Here is a 26,697-nt window from a genome sequence, read left to right on the forward strand (position 1 = left end):
CAGTAAATTAATTAGACAAAGAAATTCTATTGTATTCTTAACAGAAGAATATTTAAAAAATTTTAAAAGTACGAGTTTCTTTTTTTAACTTTTATAATTGATTTACTGAAAATGTTTATAAAAATTATTTATGTATATATTAATATTCTAAATTAAAATATTCAATATTAACACATCTTTTCCTTTGGCAAGCGCCATAATTCTATAAATATTCGACGTGTATATTAAATTAATGTTTAACATCAATTAAATGAATTTTCTATGAAAATCAAATTGTTTTACAATTAAATCTTTTCATAAACAAATAAAATAATGTGTGGAAGACTTTTGTAATATTTGTTGTTTTCTTAGTTATAGTCTAATTTCAATTAATGGTAAATACCATAGAAAATTAAATGTTACTGAAAAATAGTGAAGCCACTTATGAGTACAGAAATAAGAATAATAATTAGAAGTCATTCCTAAGCACATTTGCACAAATATATTTTATCTATGTATAAAATATATAAATTCTTTGAAATAGATCATTAATTATTTCAATTAGATTAGCATATTTTTATGTTCAAATATAAATTTGAAGTTTATATTTTATTTACTTTTCTTTTTACGGTTAACAAATAATAAAACATAATTATATTAGACCAGATCTTTATTCATTCGAATAATTAAAAATTATCAGCGATTGATATTTGTAATATATTTAAATTAAATAGTGAAATCGAGTCATTTAACTTTTGATGTAATATGTAAGGATGAAAACAAATAGAAATAAGTTTTGTAAATCTGTTTGGCTTTATTTTTAGACTAGAAATAACGTGCTGAAAAAAACACGTTGGAATCTATAAAGAATATCAATTATTAGCAATCGTTTTTTATTGTTTTACAGTTGACAAAAAGTTCAACTGAAAGTTTCTCTATTTTGCATACGTTTCACTTTCATATTGGAAGAATTTCTATGTGGTTCAATATTTAACTTGAAAAAATAAGTTATAAGAAATAAACCAGCTCTTTAGAGAGATTTTCAAATCGGAAATATAGAATGTTTAAAAATTAAAAAAAATGATTTCGAGACTTCTTTGGAACTTTTTGTAGCTAATATTTGTGAAAAATTTCTATTTCATATAATCATTCCCAAATGATATAGAAGTTGCATTTGTTGAACATAGATTTTTTAATTATTAGCAGCTTGTAATGGAAGTAATTGTTGACGTTGATCAACGTCACAATTTGGTGAGTCTATGGGTCTCTCGATTATGCCAAAAGTTGTGGTAGCATGTAGTCCAACATCAGCTACAATTAAATACAAAATAATTATTACTGATTTTATAATTATGAATAAATAGTAACTGATAATTTATGTATTCATTTCCGAGCATTTTTTAACTTTTAAAACAAACATAAATTCACCCTAAAATAAGATCAACTTCCTCTCAAAGAAATATTAAAGAAGCTTCTGAGAATTGAATTCATTTATGTCGGAAATGAAGTTCATTAGATAAAATAATTGGATAATTTACCAAGACAACTAGCAGGTGCATGAAGACGATGATGCCAAGGATCTATCGGAGGTGAGAGAGACGCATAAGGAAAGCAGACGACAGTTGGAAAAGGTGGAGGAGCTAATACTGGCACTCCTTGAGGCAATATTGCTGCTTGAGGTGGAAATAACGCACTGGGTGGAAAACCTGGCGGTGGTGGCGGTGGCAGCATTAATTCATCTATTAGTAAAAAAAATGTAAAAAAATTATTAAATGCTAGTAAGAATGATTCAAACAATGTACATTTTTTAAGCAAGTAGATTAGTTTTTACAATTTATTATTCCATACTGGCTATAAAATAAATTCATTCTTTTATCTTTCTTTAAAATGCATTAAATGGATAATCGACGTTTACTTTTTGACTCGTTTCAATAAAATTGATGATAACAATCTAAAATCATAATATCATTATATTCAGAAATTCAATAACATACAGATATTTATTTAATTAAGATAAAGAGATCATTTTAAATACCCATTCTTATTAGTTTTTAAAATTGCTAATGAAAATGCAAAAATGAAATAATGTGATAGATAAAAAAATGTAAGTTAACATTGCATACATGAAAACACCAATAACCATTGATCCCAATGATTTTCTATTTACAATATGAAAAATAACTACTTGCTAAGCCACCATGGCTGAATTTCATACAGAAATTTTCCATAATCAGTTAAAAATAAATTTGACTGATTATGTTTTTTTATATACACTGTTTTTAGGACAATCAAGGTAATTAATTTTTTATTTAAGTATATTTTCATATTATCAGAGTTGCCAAGAAAAAAATGTTATCAATAATGCATTGCTTTCAACTACTTAGCATCAGTATTTTTTAATTATGATTATTTTATTGAGATAAAGTGATTGATAATAAAATAGAAAACCGTTATTAATCACATAAAATATTATTTGAGTAATAATGAATTTATGACTTCATAAAATACTACTGAATGTTTTGGATTATAAGTAGTTAGTAATAAATGACTGTAGGTAAATTTGAAAAAATCATAGTTATTTTTGGCCATTATATAATGAAAAATAAACAATTAATTGAAATTAATAAATGAAAGTTAAGTAATGCATTATTTGCAACTCTGTATGAAATTATGATTGGACTTGGCCTACCTGGAAGCACAGAAGTTAGTATCGTACGTAGATCCCCGCTACCAAACCGCGATTGACACTTCACCACATTTGTGATAATTACGTATGTAGACAGGCTGTACCACTTGCCCGTCTTGCCCCTCTGCCAAATCACCATAAAATAAAAAAAGAGGCGAAAAATTTTGCAATCGATCACATACAACCCAATTATACTTTCCACTCCAATCTTTAACAGTTGCTTTAGTTGGACTTGATTTGATTTTTAAACTTTTTTATTTTTTATTGAAATCTTCAGTGTTCCATCACCTTTTTCTACAACCACATCAAGCTTTGTATTTTTACTGTAACTTTCACAAAAAATGAAACACCATTTAGAATGTGCAATGTATATTTAAACAATCCTCCATAAAATGATAGAGAATATAGATTTTTTTTTTCTCTTTCATGAAATTATTTTATCAATCAGCCCCATTTTTTATGCTTATTGCCCCACTATCGTGCGACTCTTTTCAGCTGAAATGTATGAAAAATTAATTTGCACAGCAAATGCTATATAAATAGAAAAAGATAGAAACGTAAAAAATTGTTATTAACAGATTATTTAACTAGATTAGAACTAAATTAAAAAAAAAATTGATAAAGAAATGTTAAGAAAAAATGAAAACTTTTACATCAATGAAAAAAATCCATGAATGATGAACGATTTTATATTTAAAAAAAAAAAAATACAATCATCAAGGAAAAATAAAAATAAATCATCCATGAAAATGAATGAATGAAAACATATGAGAAACTTAAAACAAAATACCATAATGTTATATCACAATCTTCGGAACTTAATAAATAAGGCACCTGTAATCCCAAGTAAAGTATTGGTTTTAAGAAATGTGATAGGAGTAGACATACTTTCATATATATCTATTATTTTTCTAAATTTTCCGGAATGCATGTGTAAAATAAATGTGCATATGATTAAAAGCTTTTCGAAGAAAAATGAGATTATTTTTAATATTAAATATAACGAAAGAGTTATTGTTTCCGGAAAGTATGAGAAAAAAAATAGATAAATCATCCAATTATGAATGAATGCATTATTTTCTTCAAACCACAAAGCTACAGAGAAATGACTTGGAACATAATGTAAAATGGAATCTATATCTTCTAAGTGTGCATTTACTCATTAATTTGAATGATTAAGTATATCTATGAGGTAATAATAAGGATGAAAGTCCACCAAACCCAACAAGCTCAAAAGATTTCCACTAGACACGATTATTTTTATTAAACATGATTATTAAATATTAATATAATAATTATCAATTTACAGAAAGTATACAGTTGTAAAAAATTTTTCATCATATTTATTCAAGTAGTAGAATAATATTTTTGATGCTAAGATAATAGCAGCCTGTATCCCGTGTAAATCATTATAATGAAAACTATATAGAAAAAAAAAAACTAATAAAGAGAAATTATTCATATAACAAATTTCATTTTGTTTTTTCCGCTGTAACTTATACGTTGTAATTATTAGCTTTCACTAGAATAAAGAATGTAAGCCATAGAAAAGCATAAAAAAAATATTTTCAACAATTAATTTTGTAGAATGAAAAATAATTATTATTTTCGTTTTTCATCTATGTATATTAATAAATTCTAAATATGATATAAAACTATCTTGCTCTAAAGATAATTTTTAAATTACAATTTTAATCAGTATAAGAATAGTTGATTTTTTTAGACAACACATTAACCATTTTACCCAATTAAAACACATGTACTGCCATATTTAAATGAGATTGAAAATAGGCGGTGATAGTATAGCACAGCCAAGATTATTTTGGGATTCCTGGAAATATATTTGTAATTTTCTGGCAAAAACCAACAGTATAGTGGCATTATAAAAAAATTTGAAAAGTTTACAGAGATAAGTTGCCTTAATAACCATAATTTACAATTGAAACTTTTATAGCAATAATTACTATCACTAATCAATGATTATTTATCTTAAAAAATCTATCTAAAAATAGCAACTATTTAAAACTGTAAATTTTCATATTTTTTCAATCCTTTCAATAGTTATTATTTAATTTTTATGCATATTTTCAATATTATATTGTTATTTTATTATTAGTTGGTGCATGATCAAGTAAAAAAATATTCTCGCACGTTCCACTGTCATAATTTTTAATATCCGGATATACCTAGATAAATTTCACCATTTTTCTATTATAGTCACCAAAAAACCACTTTTCTATAATCATTTTGATATTGGAAGACATTTGACTATTGATAAAAATTATTATTAATCAAAATACCTAATGAGCATTAGTGAACTAATTAATTAACTAATCCAATATTAATTAATTCTTTAAGTAATAAAATAGCATCAAGTTAACGCGAGAATAAATAAAGATCATTTTTGTAAGTTAAGTAAAATAATAAATAGTGGACATTCAGTGATTATTCCGATCATCGATTTCACATATCAGTTTATAACAATTGGGCTTCATGACTGTACGATTGTACAGATGTGAATGTTTGACGATTTAATAACAATCATAATAATTCCATTGAAATAATATTTGGCAAGAGCCGAATAAAAATTACATGGGACGGTTTATGTGTCAATTCAGTCAACATTAACGACTTGATAAACAAAAAATTATATGAAAATTATTTATTAATAAATATAAAAACTCTTATTGAGTCTTATTAGATAGATATTCATCTTTCTGTATGAATATAACGAGTCGAAAAATAGTTCATGATTTATTTTTATATTAATTCTGGCAATAATTGAAACACAAAATTGATTGAATAGGATAATATCGAATATTTCAAAGAATAGAAAAATGTGAAAAAACTATACCAATAAGTACAAACTTATTTGTTTAAATTGTTTCCAAAAATATAAGTACCTTTTCTTCAAATTAATTATTAGATAAAATTTTAAGCTTTACCCAAAAAAATAACAAAATACTAGAACATAGATTCGAAAATTCGTTCAAGTATTTTTAAGAATGTCATAAAACATCATCACATTGAAAGAAACTATTCGGTGTCTTTTTTTAAGGAATGAAACAATGAATAAATTTATTCAAAACCCCAAAAAATAGTCAAGAATTAACAAATATTTTCTGTATGAAAATGATTTTTTCATAAAATAGGTGAATAGTATAATAAATTCAATAAAGAATTTATTATTAATTTGATGGATAGTAAGTAACAATAATATTTGATCTAGAATTAATAAATGCAAAATAAAATGAAGAATTAAACTTAAATTTGAGGATAAAATTGAGCGGGATAGGCAAGTCCAGATGCACCAGCTGGTGTTGCCGCATGAAAAGCAGCGGGTGCTTGCCAAGCTGGGCGTTTCGATACACTGCTAGTAATATCAGCAGGAAATGCATTTTCCCATGACCGTTTAATGCCTATTAAGGCTGCGGGATTGAGCGGTGGAGTTTGTACGAGTGGTGGCAAGAGTCCAGGAGCGGAATGTCTGATAATTGGAATTCTCGATGGAACGTTAAAAAATAAAAACGGAGCTTGAGCTGGCTGTGAATGAAGTGCTGCTGCATGAGCTGCAGCAGCGGCAGCGGCACTGGCTGCATGAGGAGAAATAGAATATGAGGATAACTGATGCTGGGCTGAGGAAGGTAGGGCTAAAGCTTTACTCGTTACAGTGGCATTTGGTGATCCGGTTGTATTTGATGATGATGGTGGATTTGAGGCAAGAGCCATCAACCAAAAATCTTGATTTCTCATTGCCTGAGCCTGCACCTGAGCCTGTGCCTGAGCTTGAGCTTGAGCTTGTGCCTGAACGAATGCATGGATATCCCACAATGGGGGTTGAGTAGTGGTTTGTACTGGCACAGATGCTGGCGCGGCAGCAGGAGGAGCTAAGGCCGGGTGTGTATGTGAGCTCAACGTACCGGATGATAGCAGCGATTTGGCGACTGGTGGTGCCGCACCTGTCAATACTAGATTCATGTCGTCACCGCTACATTGAAACACTTCTATGTATCGCTGCTTCTTTCCAAATATCATGTAACGATGATGACGTTGTGATGCACATGCGAATGCTGAATTTTCGCTGTCCATCTGGATAAAGGCTTCTCCTGATGGTTGACCCTACATTTTAAATTTTCATCAGTAAATTCATCACATAAATTATTTTAAAATTTCTAAGAATTGTATTAATTTTATATTTTCATTGCTAATGTATTAATTACATTACCTGTGAATTGTAGACCATGTGAACGCCACGATAAACAATATGTTTAGCGTGTTCTCCCATAAATTCTAAAATATGTTCAACAAGTGCCTCGTACGGAAGTCCCCGTAATCGAACGCAGTCTTTTCTAGTTCCTGACGTGATTATATACTGCGGAAGCAACGGAGGTGGTAGTGGAAGCATTGGAGGTAGATCTACCGGTGGTTTCGAATCAATTGCTCTATTGAGTACCTAGTATAATCAATCAAAAATGTCTGAGTAAGCCTATGTAAATAAAATTATACAAGCTGATGATCAATTGATTTAAAAAAAAAAAAAAACTCAGAGCAGTCAATTTCCTTTCGATGGAATAGAAAATCGAATGTACAGTATTGTTATCAACATATAATGATAACAATTACTATTTTAATATTTTAAGTGTACATACCTGTTGTACTTCTGCTGTTGTACTGCGGAATAATTCTATATACCTAACACCAATACAATCACGATGTTTACTAAGAGCTTTTTCAGCATCTTCTTCTTTAGAAAATAAAACAAAAGCATCTCCTGTTGCCCGTCCATCTGGTTTTTTTACAAACAAAACTCCTTCTTCACCATCTAGCACCTGACATGGATTTTGCCCGCTAGCAAAGAAATCAATCTACAAATCAAAATTATATATCATTCAAATGTAACATTAAATTTCACTTTAGAAAATTATTAATAATATATATTAGTTCTAGAAAAAATTATTATAATGATTTAAATTAACTATTTACAAGAAAGTAAAAACTACTGTAAGATGTATATTTAAATATATTCTACTTATTACAAGGAACAAGCACATGTTAATTAATAAATCGATGAATTTGTGAACGTTAAATTAATAAATAATTATTTAATGATAGATGGACATCAGAATAATTAACACTCACAACTTGTTTTGCAACACAATCATATGGTAAGCCTCGCATCCTCACGATTACTTGAGCACCACGTGAAAGGAATGCATGAGCTTCTCCACTTGCACCACCTGCAACCCTTACGAATTCTTCACCAGATGATTTGTACACTTCTATATACCGTTTACCGATATGGTGTTTGTGCCTTTTTAACGCCATGTCTCTATGTTCTTTATTCACAAAACGAACTAATGCTTCCCCGTTTCGTCTGCCTTGAGGGCTCAAACACAAAGCAACTCCACCCCTGTTGGTGAATACAAAAAAATGCTAATACTTATTCATTGTTTGGTAAATACAACATACAAAATATTTATTAGATCTACTTTATCCTAATTAAAAGTTAAAACAAATCCAATAAAAAAAAATCATGCACATAACTAGTCTTTAATTCTTTAATTATTTAAAATTTTTAAGCATATTTATTATGTTTGACATATTGCAAATGATTAGCTAAGTATTCGAGTTTATATAATATTCGATCGTATATATACATTACCGATAACGAGTGAATTTATAATTTAATAGTAAATGGGTCATCTTTGTTAATTTAATAATACATAATATTTGAATTAAATATCAACAAAATCAGAGCTATAGAGATTATTAGAAACTATTTAAAAATGGAGATTTATAAATAAACCAATTGGAAATAATTATGAACGTATAAAAATAAATGAGACTGATGATCTTTGACCTTATATAGATAAGTGTAATCAAAAAGTCGATATAACTATCGATGGGAAATTTTGTGTGTTCTGAACTGCGATGTTCATTGCCATATTTTAAAACTTGTAAATACTTGTCTTAATGACAAAATATTAACTTTCATTATTTTTTAATTAATACTGCAATTATTAACCTTTCATTTTATTCTATTGAATGTTAATTTTTTGTGTAAATATAGTAATTATACACTTATTCATTAATCATTTCTCTTTTAAATGAGGTATGGTGTGAAAATGAAGATAATGTGTTCAAACAGTATTTATAATGTGTCCAGTTAATTAAAAAAAAAAAATGAATAGTTATAAAATTGAGCAAGAAGCTGCAAATACTTTATTACCTTTCATGAAAATCCTAAAAATATTGCAGCTAACATAAGATATTGTTACATGAAATATTATTATTTATTAGAAATAGAATTCAAAAGGAATATAATAATAGAATTTTGTTATACTGACTTGGCAACATTTAGTCCTCGGAAAAATTTAGCAATATCCTGATCAGATGACTGCCAGGGTAATCCACGTGCTCTAACTACGCAATTATTATCTACCTCTTCATCTTTAGAACTGAAACACACAACATAAAAAGATTTCACAAATAAATATGTTGTCAGCTTATTAAAAATATTTAAAAATCTATGTTTAAAATTTAATTACCATATTCCTGGTTCCAAAACAAGATTTATAACTTCTGGGCTTTGAAATATATGTCCTGAAACAAAAAAGAAAAAAATCTTAATAACGTAATTCAGTGATCGTTGATATATTACATATGCTTATGTTCTACTTTCTTATTGTAACTATAAACTCTTCCTGTCTCTCATTTTTCATAAAAAGTTTTTGTTATCTATTTTTTACCTCTATATGAGTAATTCTTCACATACCAACTTATTAAATGAAAGCTAAGCAGAATGTTTAAGTACCAATTTGTTGACTCAACTATATTAATGCTTAAATATACTACCAAGACAAATTTTCTTTTTATAAATTGAATTTAATTTCGTAGTATACCATATTCATGTGAATTTCTGATGATTAAAGCTATAATTATTTTTACTTAATATAATCTTCACACATAGTAAATTCAAAGAAACTTTAATCAAATGAAGAAATAATAAATACTTATTACATTAAAAGAATGAAAAATTTTAAAATGAATATGGCACATAATATTAATAGTAATTTTGCATGTGAAGTGAACTGCCATGATATATTAACCAGTTTATCAATAGTTATTTTTTGCATGCAGTTATACCAGACGACATAAGATCTATAAATTACTTTGAGAGTGATTATCGTACGTTAAAAATAACATAATTATAGTTTAAATTTGAACAATTTTAAATTACCATAAATGAAAATATATCACAATAATTATTTTAAAGAGCTTTCATTTAAAGAAATACCTATTTTCCATTAGACAAATTATCTTACCATCTTTGATCATTCTTTGAATAACATTAATCATATCTTGAACTTCTTTGACGTGAAAATCATTATCAGTGTCTGATGACATACCAAAATCTATTTATAGTGAGTTAAGGAATAATAATGCGAAAATATAAATAAAACAAAATAATAACATGATAATTAAAAAAAAACAAATGATTAGGCTGTTGACTCTAAACAAAAGAAAATCTATTGAAACTGAATATTACTTTAATAGTATTGTTATGGCAGTAATAAAAATAATGATAATAATCATAGCAGGAATAGTACTCGTGACCTTAAATCCAAGTGTACTGTGATAAGCTCTGCACTAACCAGACGCCTTTTTTTATAACAGATATCGCTGATAACTTAGCTGTTTCATTGATTCCATTGCTTATTTAAATAAACTCTAACTGAATCAATTTTTTTCAAAAATTTATCGAATTTGTATCAACTAATTAAACGACTTATTTTAAAAATAATATAATTGTTGATATTTATAATTATTTTCAGCAATAATTTTGCAATTATTTTATTTCCAACTAACAATTGACTGGATGTTAAAAAAATATTGATTTATTTTAAAATTTATCATTGGAAATATGTTTTAATTATAAAAAAAATTTTAATATGAAAGTAATTTATAAGCCTAGATTAAAAGTGATATACAATATAATTAAATTCATATCACCTGCTACAAGTGCTTTTGATTTTAATAATACGCGGTATATAAAATTGAGTGTGTAGACTCACATCAGATATATGTGCTTTTATCCACATATACAGCTATCGATTGAACATAAAGTACTCAGATTATCACAAAACAGTATTGAATAAAATTTTTCAATAAAACTTTTCTAAGACTTTGTTTCTAATTTTTGTTTTTTTTTTATTTCCTAACATATTTATATGTCCATGACGAAAAAGGCAGTAAACATAAAATAGATACCAAAAAAAAACACACACACACACACACATGTTTATTTATAACTTTTTTATGTTTTTATCAGTCTGTTCCATGTTTTGATAAATAAATGAATTTTGAAATACAAATTCTAATGGAAACAAGCAATTATAAACATGTGTTCTATCTATATTTTTTAGTCATCAAAGGAAAAGAGCACCTGTTGATTCACACATATACATTCTAAACAGATTTTGAACAATCTTATGAATCAAATATTAATACGAATGGAAAATCAATTAATATATCAGTCATTTTTATATACCTTTATTTTTAAATGTTGTCAGTGGCACTAAAAACTATCGTATTTTCTTTAAAAAAGTTTTTATTCACATATAGCACTATTTATATTGAATTAGATTTGTACTTTTTTTTGGAATGAAATAGTTTTAAAGGGTCTTGAAAGATAGTATTAAAAGATAATATTAACAAAATTAAAAACGTGATGGACGTTGACTATGCAAGGTTACAAGACGGTTTATGACTACTGTGCTGATGGAGTTTGTTAAGCTTGATACCCGAGATTTTACCGACCATTGCTGAATACTCACGTTCGGCGTATTCATGTGTCGCATGTTTGTCAACGAATACACATATGCGTCTCACAATATTTATTAATGTGTGGGAGCATGTAAATGTATGTGTGTGAACGGAAACATATAACCCACGCCTGCGCAGAATAAAAGAGTCGACTATAATTTCAAGCCCGGGATACTTAAAAAACTTAATTATTTTCAAGCCTTGTATTTAATTAAAATTACTTTTTTAATTAATTTATCTTTATGTCATTTTGTATTATTAGTGTTTATTCTATCTTTTAGATGTTGTTTTTTTTAATATTATTTTTCTTTTATATTAAGAATAATAACTGATGATTGATTTATTTCAAGGTAAGTTAAAAGAAATCAAGAAACTAAGAAGGTAGGAGAAAACGTGACTATCTTAATCGACTACGTATTACTGTTTTATTATTCATGAAATGAAATAAAATAACGAGCAAACAGACGAATAGAGTCACAGGGTCATAGGTTACTTATCAACAACGTTATTGCGTAATGTTTGAAGTTTTAACTTTTTTTTTACTTTAGTTGACAGTTGTCAGAGATCAATATAATGAAAAATTGATGGAAAATAAAGAAAAACTGATCTATACAAAAATTAATAAACAATAAATATTCCACTGTAATTTTACCATTTAATATTTCGAAATAAAAACTAATTTCCGACCTAAAAATATGTTTGAAAATTCATTTAATGATGTAGCTATTATTTAATAATTAATATTCAATAATTCATTATTAATTTCTAGCTGAACTATCTATATATTCCATGAAAGATGTGTATAATAATTCCTGGAGTAGAAAATCATTGCGACACACTTGGAATAATTTTCAGAATATGAATAATAATATCAATGGTGTTCTTTTTAATGATATTCACATCGCCCCAAAAAGCATTATTATTTCATGATAATTATTTGATCGCAAAATAAAGAAATAAAATATTTGTAAATTTTTGCAATAGCAATATTGAGAAATACTGACACTGTTGACCCTTACTTATTCGTAATTCAAGAATACCTAAATAAAACTAAGCATACATTAAGTCCTAACTGAAAAACTTCATATTCCTTTTCATAGCAAGCATAAATTCTATTTGACAAATAAATCAAGAATCTAACTATAAATTATAATAAATCAACATACTTACAATGTTGTAAAATATACTATCTACATAATTATGTTAGTATAAAGTTAATTTTATGAACAGAAAAAGGATACATTGAATCATCTCTTGGATGCTAAGTGTGGCAAGTTCTCCTTGTGAAGAGTAACAATTAGTAAACTCCTTTCGAAGATCATAAAAATAGTTATAGTACTGCGGTAGTTCCAGATCTTTGTTATAGCTTTCAGGATGAAGACATTGTCTTAAAGGAGCTTGACCATCAACTATGAAACGTGGTGGTGTGTCAGGAGGTATTTGTGGTTGAGAAGACCACCAACTATCGAACTGTAAACAAAAAAAAATTATTTTTAGTTGAGAAATAATTACTGTAGTGATAGATGAAATATTCTATTGCCTTATTATTAATTTTAATGCTACTAAAGTTTTCAACAAACTGACCTATACTACATAAGTGTTGCATTTATAATCATTATAAAGTATATACTTCATGTTACATCTATAAGTATAAATAATGCGGAATAAGTTACTTTTTACAGTTCAACATAGCAAAAAGTATAATTATTTCAAATTGATCCAAATACCTACAAACTTGAAGCAAAAAATAATAACATAAAATTTCCTCTACATAAATATGCATAAATATTGCTAGAGTTTAATTATGCTTGTACATAATTTTTCATTTAATAATCAAGAGCTAATTAAATGTTATATTACTATACCAATATATTTGTGGTATACACATCTAATCTAAGTACCCGCATCACACACACTTCAATAATCAATAATGTACAAATAAAAAGTTGATGACTTGACAATTTTTCAACCATTTATCATTAGAATTATCATCTCAACTATTGTTATTATTTTTTTTTGGTAATATTATACAGCATGAATTTTAATGAATATTTTTTTTCTTTCTAAAGTTAAAAATAAAATTTGAATTTAATTTATAGGTAGATATAAATAAAGGATAAAACCTTTCGAATCGCTTGCTCCAAAGGAATGCCATGTTCTCGAAGCGTCTCTGCTGTAAGACCCGGTGCATGCAAAAGTGCCGTTTCACCAATAATATTATTAGTTGTCGTTGTCGATCCTGAGTTCTCATCTTCTTGTTGTTTATTATCTAGCGTTGATGGCTGAACAATATACTGTTGGTGGCCTGTCACCTGAAAAAAAAAAAGTTTAAATCATTAGACTATGGAAATTTTCCAATTACAATCGCTGATTTCTTTGATAATTCATTACCTATTCACTAGTATAATTATAAAATAATTTTATTTAATATATTCACATTGAACTACTGAAGATTATTTTGAATATAGAAATAATAAACTTATCTAACATAAAAAATCGTTATAGTATACATGATTGAATTCTGGGATGTATACTTTCACAATTAATTCGGTCAATTGATTATAACTACCTATCTGATGTTTACGTAAATAAATTGAAATAAGAAACCTACTGCATTTCCTTCATTCTAGACAAAGTTATAAGATACAATGATTACTACAATTCATATAATGATGAAACTTATCAAAGTCCACCTTATTTCTTTAATGTACTTTTATCAGGTGAAGAAAAAAGTCTATATAGTATATGTGGTGATTTTAACCAGTGTCTGTATAATTTATATAATTTTATCATAAGAAATGTCGAAAAAAAAAGAATATAAAAAAAGTCTTATTCAATTATTATTTATATTTATAAATGACCAATTTATCATCTAAATATAAGAAATCTACCATGATAAATATCATTTGGTGAAAATACTCATAAATACGTGAATATAAAAAATATCAATTCGCATGGGTTTATAATTTATCTATCAAATAAAATTATCTCAATTTCGATAAGATTAATAAATTTTGAATATACATATAGATCTATATTTATATTAGAGGCAATATTATTTGTACATTGTGAAAAAATCTAAATAAACAATGGTTATATAAAAATACTTATTAATTAATTTTGTTGAATTAGCACATCGACAATTTATGAATAATGTACTTTGCATGTTCTAAAATGTGTTGAAATATTAAAACAATGGTCTCATATGTTTATGTATGAGTACGCTTGGGTATAAAAATATAAATTTAATTACACATGTAGTTTTTTTTACGAAAAGATAAAAAAAAAAATAAATAAAGTTCTTACTAGTTCTCCTTGGGCAAAATGGCTAAATTCAAAAAAAAAAAAAAAAAGTTCTAAACATTTATGCTTTCCTATTCTCTAAAGTTCACCGTTATACACTTAATTGATTCATCATCATTAATAAAATCAATAGCAATAATTAAGAGAAAAAGAAGTATTTTATGTTAATGCATGGTGAAATTTATCAATTAATTTTTCTATAAACCGATGAAATCCTCAGAGAGACCGTCTCACGTCGGTTTTTATTACACTTATTTGTTGTCTTGTTTTCAAATACTGATAAGATATTATCAAAATTATAAAGGGAAGATAATCTAGTGTCGTCTGTTAATCAGAAATTCTTTCAATAAGCCAATTATGTATGATGATACTATTTTATAATCTTATTCTAAATTTTATTAATCTTTCTTTACAATCAGCTGTATGGTATAACAACTAAAATCATCAAGAGCAAAGTAACGGAGTAACAAACGTCACAATGGCGGGCAAGAATTTAACTCGATGAAGAGTGTTCACGACCTTCTGAGGGCGCAACGCTCCGCCTCCGCTACTAGATAATTTGTGAAACAATGGCAGCTACCACACATGTTCCAAATGCACAATCATGACCATTATTTTTTTTAACAATACAAATCCTTTTTCCTCTATTTATTAAATTTAAAAGTCTAGTCATTATTTTGATTACATTCATGTCCTAATATTTTTTTTAACTTCATCATAATAATGTTTGACGTGAAAAACTGTCTGACTTCCCATTCAGTTTTATAACTGCTTTATCTAATATACTATGTATAGATTTACTCGTAGATAAGAAAAACATTATTTGATCATAAGCTAATTATCAATCAATGAACTGGTTGGTAACTCCAAATTATAGGTTTTCCTCTTCTTGAATATATTCACAGTAAATTAGAACATAATCACATATCTCACTTATTTAAATGAATAAAAAGATTTTTTTTTTACTTTAACAATATGCTTCTTTTAAGATTCAAAATTGATAATATATATAACATATACTTATAGTACGCATAAATCAAGAAAATATACTTTACATGCAAAAAAACTTGGACTTGTGCGAATGAGTGACAAAGCATAATTCGTTTCTAAAAATAAGTTATATAAACTGTATATCTATTCCTTTAACATTTCATAAAATAATTATGATTATGTCTATTGAATGAGGTCAAATTAAAAATTTTAAGATTACAACATATGAGTATAATAACGGATTAGATATATGTGTACACATAGACGCTGAACATTAAACAAATCATTAGCTAAACTTGACTTTGCTTGGTTATCAAAGTTTCTTCAATTCGGCAATAATTTATTTGCAAAATAATCTTGTTTCTATTTTCTATCATTTTCTGTTCTTTAAAAAAAGCGATAGAAATATAAATATGTTTAGTCAGAATAGAAACCATTAATGGCTAATTAGCTTTTACGAGACAATTTTTTTTATATAAAAAAATATAAATTTTTATCAACTTTGCTCCGATTTCCTACGATAATAATTTAATGAATTAATATGTTGAGGAATATTATATCATGTATTTTAGAATTATTTCATTGATACTTGTTATACTTTATGATTATTTTCCAATAAAATGAATTTATTTAAAAAAATTTTCAGGTTTTAACTCCTTTCCGCACCAGTCAACCATTTTTATTCACCTTCTTATTTACATGGTGAGCCGAAAGCTAATTGCGGCTTTTAATTTATCATTTTCTGATAAATTTAGAAAACAGAAGAAAACAAATATTGTAAGTTAAAAAAATAAAGATAAATATAAGAAAAAAAAATGAATAACAAGTATTTACCTTATTTTGGAGCGTATCAATAAGAACATAAATAAGAAGTATAATTTCTTCTTCATCAGAACCAAGAGCATTGCCCTGGAGTCCTGCGGTCGCCACGTAGAGTGCGACAAGGTGAGTCGGTCCCTTTTCTCCTGTCATCATTTGCATTTTCTCTAGAGCTCCTTCAGGCGCTTTAAGCGCCGTTCTTGAGCTCCTTTACCACTTGTCAATTTTTCAATAATAATCTAACACAGTAGATTCACTGAATATAACCAACATTTATCACAAGAACACCTCATTTACTAAGTTTCCTTTGATCGAATTTTTTTTCGTAAATATATATACTAAGCCAACTTTAACCTGTTTCAAATATTTTTGAAATATTAATTAGATTTCAATTCTAATACAACACACCATAACTAAAATTAAGTACCAGATTGGACAATCTTGATGAATGATATGTATTATTGATGTTTATTTTATTATTTTGTCACTATTTTCGTTATTTTTAAGGTTATGAAGACGACAAAAATATTTTTACCACATACACTGCACCAAATTTCCACTTACCGTACAACAATGTACTACTCCGATCAAATAATATCAAAGATTTGTTATATTTAACACGATTTATCTACAGTAAATGATGTATTCACGTTTAAAATATACTTGTGAATAAACAGTGGTAAGAATATTGTTCAAATAAATAATAATTATTATAAAAATAATAAGAAATACTACGGAAAATGGAAAAGGATACGACTGTTCACTCGCACGTCTCAGGTGATCGCGCGCACTGCCGTTGGCTCACCTGGCGACTGCGCGTCCTTTGCGATTCGTCTGCTTTTCCCTCTCTCTTTCTCACTCTTTCTCGAACGGTCGCCGTTTGACGTCGCTGGCGTTCATTTGTGATCATGACATGGTCCGAAAACAATCTAACTTTTTTTCTAATTTGGTAGTTAAATTATCTTTGATACTCAATGATTTCATTTTAAAATAAACATTCTATTAAATGTCTTTACTTTCATATTTTTATTCAGCTTCTTAGGACGACAAATTTCTATCAAATGATAGTTAGATAGATAGTTAGTTTGTAAGCACAGGAAGTATTCAATTCATTATATGAAGAAGAAAAAATATTTTTCATTTAGAAATGGAAAAAATTTTAAAAGGTAAAACTCAAATTTCAAGTCTATAACTAATGTTGTCGACAACAAGCCAGTAAAATGTAGGCGCAGGTAAGAGAACCAAAGGGAAAGGCGAACCAGAGTTTATATGTCTGTGTAATCATGCAAGCCAGGTGTACAGACCCTCCACTCGTACATGATTGTCCGGTTCTCTCCACGCTCTTTTCTCCCACCATGATAGTTGCCTTAAAGATAGGTCCCTTCTTAAATCTCATCATATAGAATTCACAGTCTAGACTCTAGACTTTGTAAATAGTAATGTAGGTACCCGAAGACATCCATTAATTCAAAGTAATATTACCCGACTATAAAAATTACTTGTCATTTTGCTTGAATAGAAATATTATTTCAAAAAATGTCTGAACGAATCATCCTATTTTCTTACATTCAACAGTTGAATCTCAACTATTTCGAAATGTAGTCATATTTTTTTTTACCTGTTTTAAAATGATGCCACAACGGGAAAAAACATATTTCTTCAGTAAAATTTATTCTACTCCAAAAACTGCTTTTATGAAATTTTCATTCTTAATAAATTAATACAGAGTATTTTTGTGTATAAGATTTAATATTTTATTGTTTTTATATTTAAATAAATAAATATACTTCTGTATTTATATAAAAGAAAATATTTGAAATTTTCCTTGATCAAATTGATAAAAAAGGTAAAGAAGCAAATGATGTTTCAGTAAATACCGTTACATTATCTTATACAAGTATATGCTTGTGCGTACAAGTATAACGTATAATTCTACGTGAACAAGTCCATATTTATTATTTTTTAAACATTCTTTTATTTAGAATTATTTCAAAATTATTTACCTGTACTTTCCAAAGTTATATAAAAAAAAAGGATATAATTTTTCGAAAAAGATTTCCTCATCCTTCTGTAAGCTTTAATTCCCGTCTCTTGAATTATAAAAAATAATTACTTTGCTAACAACTGAATTATCATTACAGAATGGAACTTGAAACATCCACATTTGTGATTCCATAATGCAAGAGATGAATTATTTTTGTAATTATTAAAAATAGAAAAAACCTATTAAAGTAATAATTAACGTAATTCGAAAAGATCAACTTGAACTTGGAGTTTATATCATTTTTTTACCTCATGAACTTGTAATCGTGTGGAGTATCTTCGTGTCTGTTACATAGAGTCCTTTGGATACAATGAAGCTGTCGTTAAGTAGATGAGTAGAAGGTGTTCCAGTATGGACTTGGGCTCGCTAAGCTATTGGATGGTCACCTGTTGCTCTCTAAGTTCCGATTGGTTGTAATCGACGACTCGTAACAGCAAAGAAACATAACAGCAGTCAGAAACAAGTGCAACGACAAGTCCATTTTAGACTGTGATTTGCCTCTACAAGTGTTTCAACCACTTGCTATACATGTCACTTCTCAAAAGGGAGACACCATTATGTTATTATCGAAATCATTCACCCATTTTTTAAATATTCAACCATATCCTGATGAATTATTATTATTTAACATCATGGACATTTTTGTTGTACAGTATTTATTCAATTTTTTATTTATAAAAATCTGTTTACTCCTTTCTTATTGCTCCAATAATATAATTTGTACCTGTAATTGAAAAATAAATATATCTTATTGAAAAAGGCTTGAGAATTAAGAGATAAAAATTCTTACTCTAACTCAATATGAAATCTCTACTTTTTTTGTGTAATACGAAGTTGAATTTATGAATCGCTAAGTGGGGATAACCGCGGACATTGTACCGTAAATCACTGTACGCAGTCATAGCAAGAATCGTCAGTACATAAATTATTTCTATTTCTTTTTATAGTATATATTCAACTGTTGATGGAAAAATGAAAAGAAGAAAATAACGGTTTTTGCCTATGTCTAAATATTTTTTTCCATAGAGAAAGGTTATATGCAAAATTGATTATGTATACATTGTACGGAGTAATCCATTAATGCATGAATTTATAAATTAACCCGTAGAGATCTTATCTTCAGTAGTTTTCCGAAATTGCACCTTAACAGCTTTCAGCCGGATTTCCCGTAAAATTTCTCGTTTTAATGGATTCACTTGTAGGTATAAAGCTGATGAACACAAATCCGGCTTACATACTTTCTAGGCTATCACAGGACTTGTATATCCAGTTTTAAAATCATCCATAGCTTTAAGGTGAGTTGCGTAAGGTGTAACATAGGCGTAGCGTCATTATCCTTAATCATACTTTTTAATTTTGAGATATTTTTACGCTTAAAATTTCCACCTAAAATCGAGTTTTTTTCAAAACTTTTATTTCAATAATTAATCTTTTTTAAAATACAAAAAAGAGAAATTTCTTCATCTATTGTAGAGACTGTTTCTTTTTGTTATTTTTTATAAGATTTTGGTTAGGATTTAAGATTTCAATTTATCATAATTATAGTTTTTTTTTTTTTATAAAAAGAAACATGATTAATATCAAATTCATCCCTGATGATGTTTTTAATTCATTTTCATCCTATCCTCCATTTTCTATCAAGAATATATTTTTTGATGCCCAATTATACTTTATGAAATGATTTTTTTGTAATCATTTTTTATAGAAATTCAGTATATGTAGTAAGGAACAGAACTCTGGAAATCAAGTACAAACACAAAGATGGGAAGCACGTAAAAAGATTGTGGTCGCTGACCCGTTTGGAACGTTGACTCCATGCAGCAGTCACTTCCCTCTCCAATTCCTTCCATTTCCCCTCTTTAACTCGTTCATTCTAGTTCTTCTCTTTTGAAACTGCACTTAGCTTTTATTTACCTTCCAAGTTCTTTTTTATAACAACTCCATCATTGCAAATTTATTTCATTATTTTAACTTTGTCATGTTTCTTCATACTATTCATCAATAGATTTGATGCCATTTTCTGGTATTTCTTGTGTATTGCGTTTTCCATCGTGAGGTACATATATTTTAATATAAAATACGTATATATAAGAATACCCCATTATTATTTATTATCTATTTGCATAATTATTCATCAATTATATGTACAATCGTTGAATATTGATGAATATCACATAGTTTTAGGTTTGTTGATTAGAAATATTTGATGTCTTTTTTTACTAATTTATATCATCCTGTGAGTACATATAAAACCATAAAATGATTGTATATTTCTTTATTATAGATATTATGAAAATAATAAATTTATTAGATTTCATTTAACTTTATTAATAAATAATGATAATAAAAAGTATCTACTAAATAATTTATACGCTTATTATTTTCTCATCAATGGATTCAGTTGGTAAATCACATCAATGCCACTATTTAGTTCCAGAAAACAAAATTAAACTAAGATGGCGCTAATTTCACATGAACTATACTTATAGAAACAAAAGAAAAATGTATAGTGAGCTCAACCGTTAACCATAATATACTTATTGATGTTGAAAACAATTTCATTGAACACAAACAATTTAGCATTTTATTTATTGTCAATTTCATCGAGCAATAATGGCAGTAAAGGAAAAAACTAGCAATTCAGGAGAAGAATTCGAATGGAATGTTGAAAATGAAATTCAACTTTTTTTTGCAATGAATGGACACAAACCCGTTGGTAAGAAATGAAATGAAAAAAGCAATGACTTTCTTTCAATATTAAATATGCTCATATTTTCATCTAATAATTTACTCTTTGATCTCAAAGGAATCAACAAATACTTTCACATGATTTGTATTTGGGAGAAATTTCGTGCAGCAATTAATAAAGATGTCTCTTTAAAAGCTATTTGGGATCATTTGGAATCGATGTATGATTTAATCGCTTTGGTGAGAATGAATACTTTTCTATTAGTTGAATTATTTGTTTTACAAGCAATATTAATAATAAATATTCCATCATTTGTAGGATGATACTGAGGATTTGCCATTTCCTAGCAATGAAACAGATTTTTCTCTGCCTGAATCTGAATACATTGATCTTATCAAATCAAAACAGAAGGACGAAGGAGAAAATAAAGTAAAAGATCAGAAAGATAAACCTATTAAAGATATGAAGAAAGAAAAAGAAATTAAAGAAACTCCAAAGAAAGAAGTTATAACAAAAGATCAAAAAATTTCAAAAGAAATTGATAATAAAAAAAAAGAAGACAACAAAAAAGTTTTCAAAGAATCAGAATCCAAGAAAGAAAAACAACGAGAAGTTAAAGAGGTTAAAAAAGATAATAAGTCTGTAAAAGGACGAAATAAGGGAAAAGAAGAATTGGAAGATTCGGTTTTAGGTAATTCCATTTATACATATTTCTACTTTTTTAATTAATTACTAATAATTTCTTTAATTTTATTTAATTATGAGTGTTGATATGAGAAATATTTTCGTGTTTTGATAATAAAACTTGATTTGTTTAGCGGTACCAAAAAAAGAAAGGAAAGATTCTGAGCCGAACAGAGAATCATTGAAACGAGTTCCAAAACGACCAACCAGGCAAAGTATTGATAATACAAGTAAGACTTCAAGTCCTCGAGATACACCGCCACTTAAAAGAAGAAGAATATAGTAAAGAAAGATATAGTTATAAAAATATTCAGAGCTAATATTAATATTAAACTTTTATATAAGTTATCACTAATACCTTATTTCTTATAAGAGATTTCAATCATTTTTACGTATAATCCACGTTTTCTGCAATTACATTTTATACTAATTTAAAGTAGTTACACTTGATTTCGATGTAAATAAATCATTTTGATAGATAAGGCAAAATAAACAAATAAATAAAGCTTTTTATGTGGCTACCAACTTAAATTTATTCACATACAATCTTCTTTTATACAAATTTTTGATGATAACAATAGGTCTTCAGATGGATAGATAAAGTCATATTCGGTTGTCACTTGTTGTTTGATGCCTATTGTCAGGAAGCTGGAGATGCGATGTTTTCCACAGTCCATCATGATAATTTAGATGTAGATTGATCATTTATTTAATTAGTATGATAAAAATGGTAACCAGGTTTTTATTATTGAATTCCTTATTAGATATTGTTGTTATCGTAGTCGTCTGGCTTCTCTTTCAGATTCCAGTAAGGTTAGAAGATCACCTTCTCGAACCGGTCCTTTCACATTTCTGATAATTTGTCGATGTTGCTCATCAAGGAACTCAACTTTAACTTGTGTACATTGTCCTTGGGATCCTGTTCGTCCCAGAATCTTGATTACACGCGCCAAAACGACTGGTTTATCCATTATTGTTTTCACGTGGTTTCACTAACGTGATGATTGTTCGTAAAGAAACGGAAAAAGAAATTTTTTCTGTACATGAGGTTATGGCTGTCGTCATTGATTCACTGGTATTTCCGTTTCCGGTTTAAAAAATACATTTAGTGCCACCTATTGCCTTATTGTCGACATTAGCGGGAATTTCAAAATTTTAAAAAAAATTTGGATGTAATTAAAAACATATGTGCATTTTTAACGTTTTATTTTCATTTTTATGCTTAAAATTACAAATACCTTGCTACTCTTAATCATAATTAACATTAAAAAAACCTCCTCATTTACTGCAATACAATAAAACATACTCGTATACAAAGTGAGTCATTTAACACAATTTTTGCAAGTAATAAAATATTACAATTATTTTATTTTAATAATTGCAAATATATTATATTAGTCATTTTATATTCATTTTTTAAAGTATCTTGTTCTCAAAATATGTTATTCATCGCTACATTTTCATTTTTTTACACATTATAAGTGCATATTTTACAAGTTAAAATTTTACATCTCTTTACACACAAATTTCTAGATGACATTTGATTATTTTAAACTAGTTTTGAATGTTTCTATAAATATTTCGTTTTTTTGTTGTAATTATTTGATTAACGATAGCAATTTCCTTCCGTAAAACGGAGTATTTAGGTAAATGTATTGAAGATAACTTAACAACTTTTATAGTTGTCATTTATTAATTTTAACATATTTCTAGAAATAATTTTTTATCTTATGTCTATGAAAGAATTTTTCTTCCAGAATGCATGAACATCAAAATAACCACGTAACTTAATTTATTTATAAATTAACTAAATTAATAAATCGTTACTGCCACAAATTTGTCGATAATGTTTGACCAGACAATGGAGCTGGCGTTGATTTTCCCAAACCACTCATAGATATTTGAGACATTTGCTGAGATAACTGAAAAATTGAATAACAATTAACAGACTTTGATTATATGTTACAAATGATAGAAGTAAAAAATATAATTTATCAGCTTTGGATAGCATTAACACAAATTATTTTATAATTAGAAATTCTATGAAACTTCAACAAAGATAAGAAAAGGAAAAAAGCAAAAATGAAAAGTAATTATGAAATTAAAATGACATTAATGCAATGAGTTGTTTACTTTTGTTTGTCATGTTACATTATCATTCAAGTTGATTTTATAAAATGATATCTACATACCTGAGATACAAAGACAGAATTCGGAGGAGCTTGGGCTGTTAAATTAAAGAAAGGATTACTTCCAGGAGCTGGTTGAATGTTTTGAGTTGGTAAAATGTTACTCCAACTATTATTGCTTGGAATATTCGATTGTCCCATTTGAACCATCTGTGAATTAATGATATTTAACATATTTATAATTCACTACTATAACATTATAATAAATATAATTACCATTTGTGCTGGCATCGTTGCTGTAGAATTAGGTAAATTATTAATAGTATTATTAATTGGAGCCATCGGTAAATTTGTTCCTATTGGGCCAGATACAATTTGCATACTAGATGCTAAACTCATTTGATTAGCATTTAAGTTTAATTGATTGTTTGATCCGCTAGTCATGTGTACAGGCATTCCATGATTATGTTGACTTATTGTATTTTGTTGATTTGGAAAACTATTTTGTCCAAATGTTCCAACGTTTAATAGTGATTGAGAATACTGTTGTTGAATTGGAGCTTGTTGATTAAACATTCCAACATTAGCACCAAAAACTGATTGTTGTTGAGTTTGTGTACCGTAAAGAGCAAGTATACTGTCTTTCGTCATTTTGCTTTTTTCTTGAGGTGTTGGGGCTGGTTGATTAAAGAAACTTTCTTCGTCAGCTTTGCTGGCTTCAGTGCTAGAAGTTGTTTCCGCTGTAGAACCATTAGTCGTACTATTATTAGTTGTTTGTAATGTCGACGTTGGTGGTGCAGATAAAAAGGAAGAGAAAATATCATCACCAGATCCGCCGCTATTAGTATTAGGTTGAGTTGATGGATTATCCAGTCCCAATAAATCAAGGGTAGCTGTATTATTCGTTGTTTTCGAAAGTTTTGGACTAACCGAATTACCGGGTTTTGGCAATTGTGGAACAACCTCCGGTTTTTTCACTGGAGGTAATGCAGTTTGATTAACATTATTTTTCAAACTTTCTTTCTTCCGTCTTCGTTGTTTTTCAGCCTCTTCGTCTAATTCTTTATCCCAATTAACTTTTGGCAAGGCCGGCGGCACCCATTCTCGAGCTATATATTTTTTATGTTCATATTTAGCACGTATAAAGCTTTCTAAACTACAGTCAGTTTGAGGACGACGAAAAGTGTCTGGCAAATTCGCTTCATAAACAGCTCTAGCACGGGAATTTCCCATTTGTTGTAAACTCTGTAAATAATGAACACACATGTTTACAAAAGAACATTGTTTTCTACACTTTTTTTCCTTGATATGTAGACAATAATCAATTTATTAAAAACATACCACAACTTGTTCCGGTGTCCAAGTATCTAAATTCACTGATTTAACCTTGCTAATATGAACTCCTAGATTACGATGTATACCAGCACATCTAATACAAAGAAATATTCCAAGGTTCCAGCTAGCCCATCTTGGTCCTTGAAATCCATAACATATTTAAATTTGTTACATTGTTTTTGTAATTACTAATAACTATTTATATAACAATTACAATTTATATCTACATTAGTTTAAATTAAAAATTATTTGATTATAACAAAATCGAACTACCGTTGACAAATGCAAATTGACAAGTGTACACATGAAATCAATAATACATGAAATATGTATTTACTGCCACCATGTATGGCTTATAATTAATATTCCACTATAAAATTAATTGCAAAAATCTAAATAAGTTTTATTTTTTTTGCAATAATTTAATTTGTTTTAAAAAAAGTAGGTCGTTAAAAATCAATAGAATCGCTTAAGTAACTGAATTTCGATAAATTATTGATGTTGAGCAGATTTATGCAAGTATACAGTAATAAATTACTCAATAAAAGCGAAAATATTTTCATTATTCACCAATACAATATCGTTATTTATTTACATACCTTTAGCATCGCAGTCTACACAGTACTTGTTATCTTCATCTCTGAGCATTTGTGTTAGAAGATTTTGACATTTATCTTGTATTTGCTTACTCCGTTCTTTTTCAGATCGGGAAGTCATTTTTTTCTTAGTCTTTTTCACAGTTTCAATTTAATTAAAAACTATTTCAGAAATTCTAATCGAAATTTCAATCAACTTTCAATTTGATAAAAGACGCTATGACATATTTAAGCCACACGACAATATATACATCATATCAACGTATTCAACAGAACAACTTCTATGGAAGTATACATTGTAGCTATTCAGCCGCCGGCGTGGATTCAACGTATTTGTTGGAAAATGCACTATCTCTGTTTTGTGTACCACCATTTACAATTGAATGAATCGAATAAAGAATTATTCTTACAGAAAGAAGTATGATATCAACTTTGAAGTAATCTTGAGTTGTTTTTAAACATTATTGACAATGCATAATTATTATTTTATTACTGATAATTTTGTCAATGGAAAATTCCAATAAACGCATCCTGAACAAGTACATAGATCTTTATTTATCGACTGTCGATAAAAGATATTTTTTTCGTTAGTTGGTAACAGAAGAATAGAGGAGTGC

At 27.7% G+C, this 26,697-nt stretch overlaps 4 protein-coding genes across 7 annotated transcripts; 1 reads left to right on the forward strand and 3 right to left on the reverse strand.

Annotated features, from left to right (window-relative positions):
• Positions 1–594: 594 nt before the first annotated feature.
• fus (fusilli) lies at positions 595–17,426 on the reverse strand. 4 transcript variants are annotated; one of them, XM_035093551.1, is made up of 12 exons: positions 16,619–17,424; positions 13,615–13,803; positions 12,733–12,961; positions 9,991–10,080; positions 9,214–9,268; positions 9,013–9,123; positions 7,805–8,075; positions 7,315–7,530; positions 6,891–7,118; positions 6,586–6,784; positions 1,518–1,718; positions 595–1,290 (listed from the first exon to the last, which is right to left on the reverse strand). In XM_035093551.1, exons 1-12 carry the CDS (start codon positions 16,763–16,765, stop codon positions 1,172–1,174), a joined length of 2,055 nt encoding a protein of 684 aa, XP_034949442.1. In that variant the 5' UTR covers positions 16,766–17,424; the 3' UTR covers positions 595–1,171. The 4 variants fall into 4 exon arrangements, with proteins under 4 accessions (XP_034949442.1, XP_034949441.1, XP_034949440.1 ...); XM_035093550.1 differs by lacking the exons at positions 595–1,290; positions 1,518–1,718 and having other exon boundaries at positions 5,805–6,784; positions 16,619–16,957; positions 17,168–17,426; XM_035093549.1 differs by lacking the exons at positions 595–1,290; positions 1,518–1,718 and having other exon boundaries at positions 5,805–6,784; positions 16,619–16,957; positions 17,031–17,426.
• Positions 17,427–20,582: 3,156 nt separating this feature from the next.
• On the forward strand, positions 20,583–22,455 carry LOC118073318 (MRG/MORF4L binding protein). Its single transcript, XM_035093742.1, has 5 exons — positions 20,583–20,703; positions 21,079–21,363; positions 21,454–21,575; positions 21,655–22,027; positions 22,155–22,455. Exons 2-5 carry the CDS (start codon positions 21,261–21,263, stop codon positions 22,301–22,303), a joined length of 747 nt encoding a protein of 248 aa, XP_034949633.1. The 5' UTR covers positions 20,583–20,703; positions 21,079–21,260; the 3' UTR covers positions 22,304–22,455.
• A 72-nt stretch (positions 22,456–22,527) lies between these two features.
• On the reverse strand, positions 22,528–23,070 carry RpS28b (Ribosomal protein S28b). The gene has a single exon (XM_035093743.1). The coding sequence runs from the start codon at positions 22,989–22,991 to the stop codon at positions 22,794–22,796; it is 198 nt and encodes a 65-aa protein (XP_034949634.1). The 5' UTR covers positions 22,992–23,070; the 3' UTR covers positions 22,528–22,793.
• A 139-nt stretch (positions 23,071–23,209) lies between these two features.
• On the reverse strand, positions 23,210–26,568 carry LOC118073332 (stromal membrane-associated protein 1). Its single transcript, XM_035093762.1, has 5 exons — positions 26,084–26,568; positions 25,491–25,624; positions 24,426–25,394; positions 24,213–24,359; positions 23,210–23,942 (listed from the first exon to the last, which is right to left on the reverse strand). Exons 1-5 carry the CDS (start codon positions 26,199–26,201, stop codon positions 23,844–23,846), a joined length of 1,467 nt encoding a protein of 488 aa, XP_034949653.1. The 5' UTR covers positions 26,202–26,568; the 3' UTR covers positions 23,210–23,843.
• Positions 26,569–26,697: the final 129 nt, after the last annotated feature.

The sequence above is a fragment of the Chelonus insularis genome, unplaced genomic scaffold, assembly GCF_013357705.1.
Source record: "Chelonus insularis isolate UGA/USDA-ARS -01 unplaced genomic scaffold, ASM1335770v1 scaffold_277_pilon, whole genome shotgun sequence".
In the NCBI taxonomy this organism is placed as follows: Eukaryota; Metazoa; Arthropoda; class Insecta; order Hymenoptera; family Braconidae; genus Chelonus; species Chelonus insularis.

Excerpts from the sequence above, each read along its gene's own strand:
- RpS28b (XM_035093743.1), bottom strand. The coding sequence starts at position 22,991 with ATGGATAAACCAGTCGTTTTGGCGCGTGTAATCAAGATTCTGGGACGA.
- LOC118073318 (XM_035093742.1), top strand. The coding sequence starts at position 21,261 with ATGGCAGTAAAGGAAAAAACTAGCAATTCAGGAGAAGAATTCGAATGG. Across the intron at positions 21,364-21,453 it reads GAATGGACACAAACCCGTTG|GAATCAACAAATACTTTCAC; the intron begins GTAAGAAATGAA and ends TTGATCTCAAAG. Across the intron at positions 21,576-21,654 it reads TGTATGATTTAATCGCTTTG|GATGATACTGAGGATTTGCC; the intron begins GTGAGAATGAAT and ends CATCATTTGTAG.
- LOC118073332 (XM_035093762.1), bottom strand. The coding sequence starts at position 26,201 with ATGACTTCCCGATCTGAAAAAGAACGGAGTAAGCAAATACAAGATAAA. Across the intron at positions 24,360-24,425 it reads CAACGATGCCAGCACAAATG|ATGGTTCAAATGGGACAATC; the intron begins GTAATTATATTT and ends ATTAATTCACAG. Across the intron at positions 23,943-24,212 it reads ATTCTGTCTTTGTATCTCAG|TTATCTCAGCAAATGTCTCA; the intron begins GTATGTAGATAT and ends TCAATTTTTCAG.
- fus (XM_035093550.1), bottom strand. The coding sequence starts at position 16,765 with ATGCAAATGATGACAGGAGAAAAGGGACCGACTCACCTTGTCGCACTC. Across the intron at positions 9,269-9,990 it reads TCAAAGAATGATCAAAGATG|GACATATATTTCAAAGCCCA; the intron begins GTAAGATAATTT and ends TTTTTGTTTCAG. Across the intron at positions 6,785-6,890 it reads ACATGGTCTACAATTCACAG|GGTCAACCATCAGGAGAAGC; the intron begins GTAATGTAATTA and ends TTTAAAATGTAG.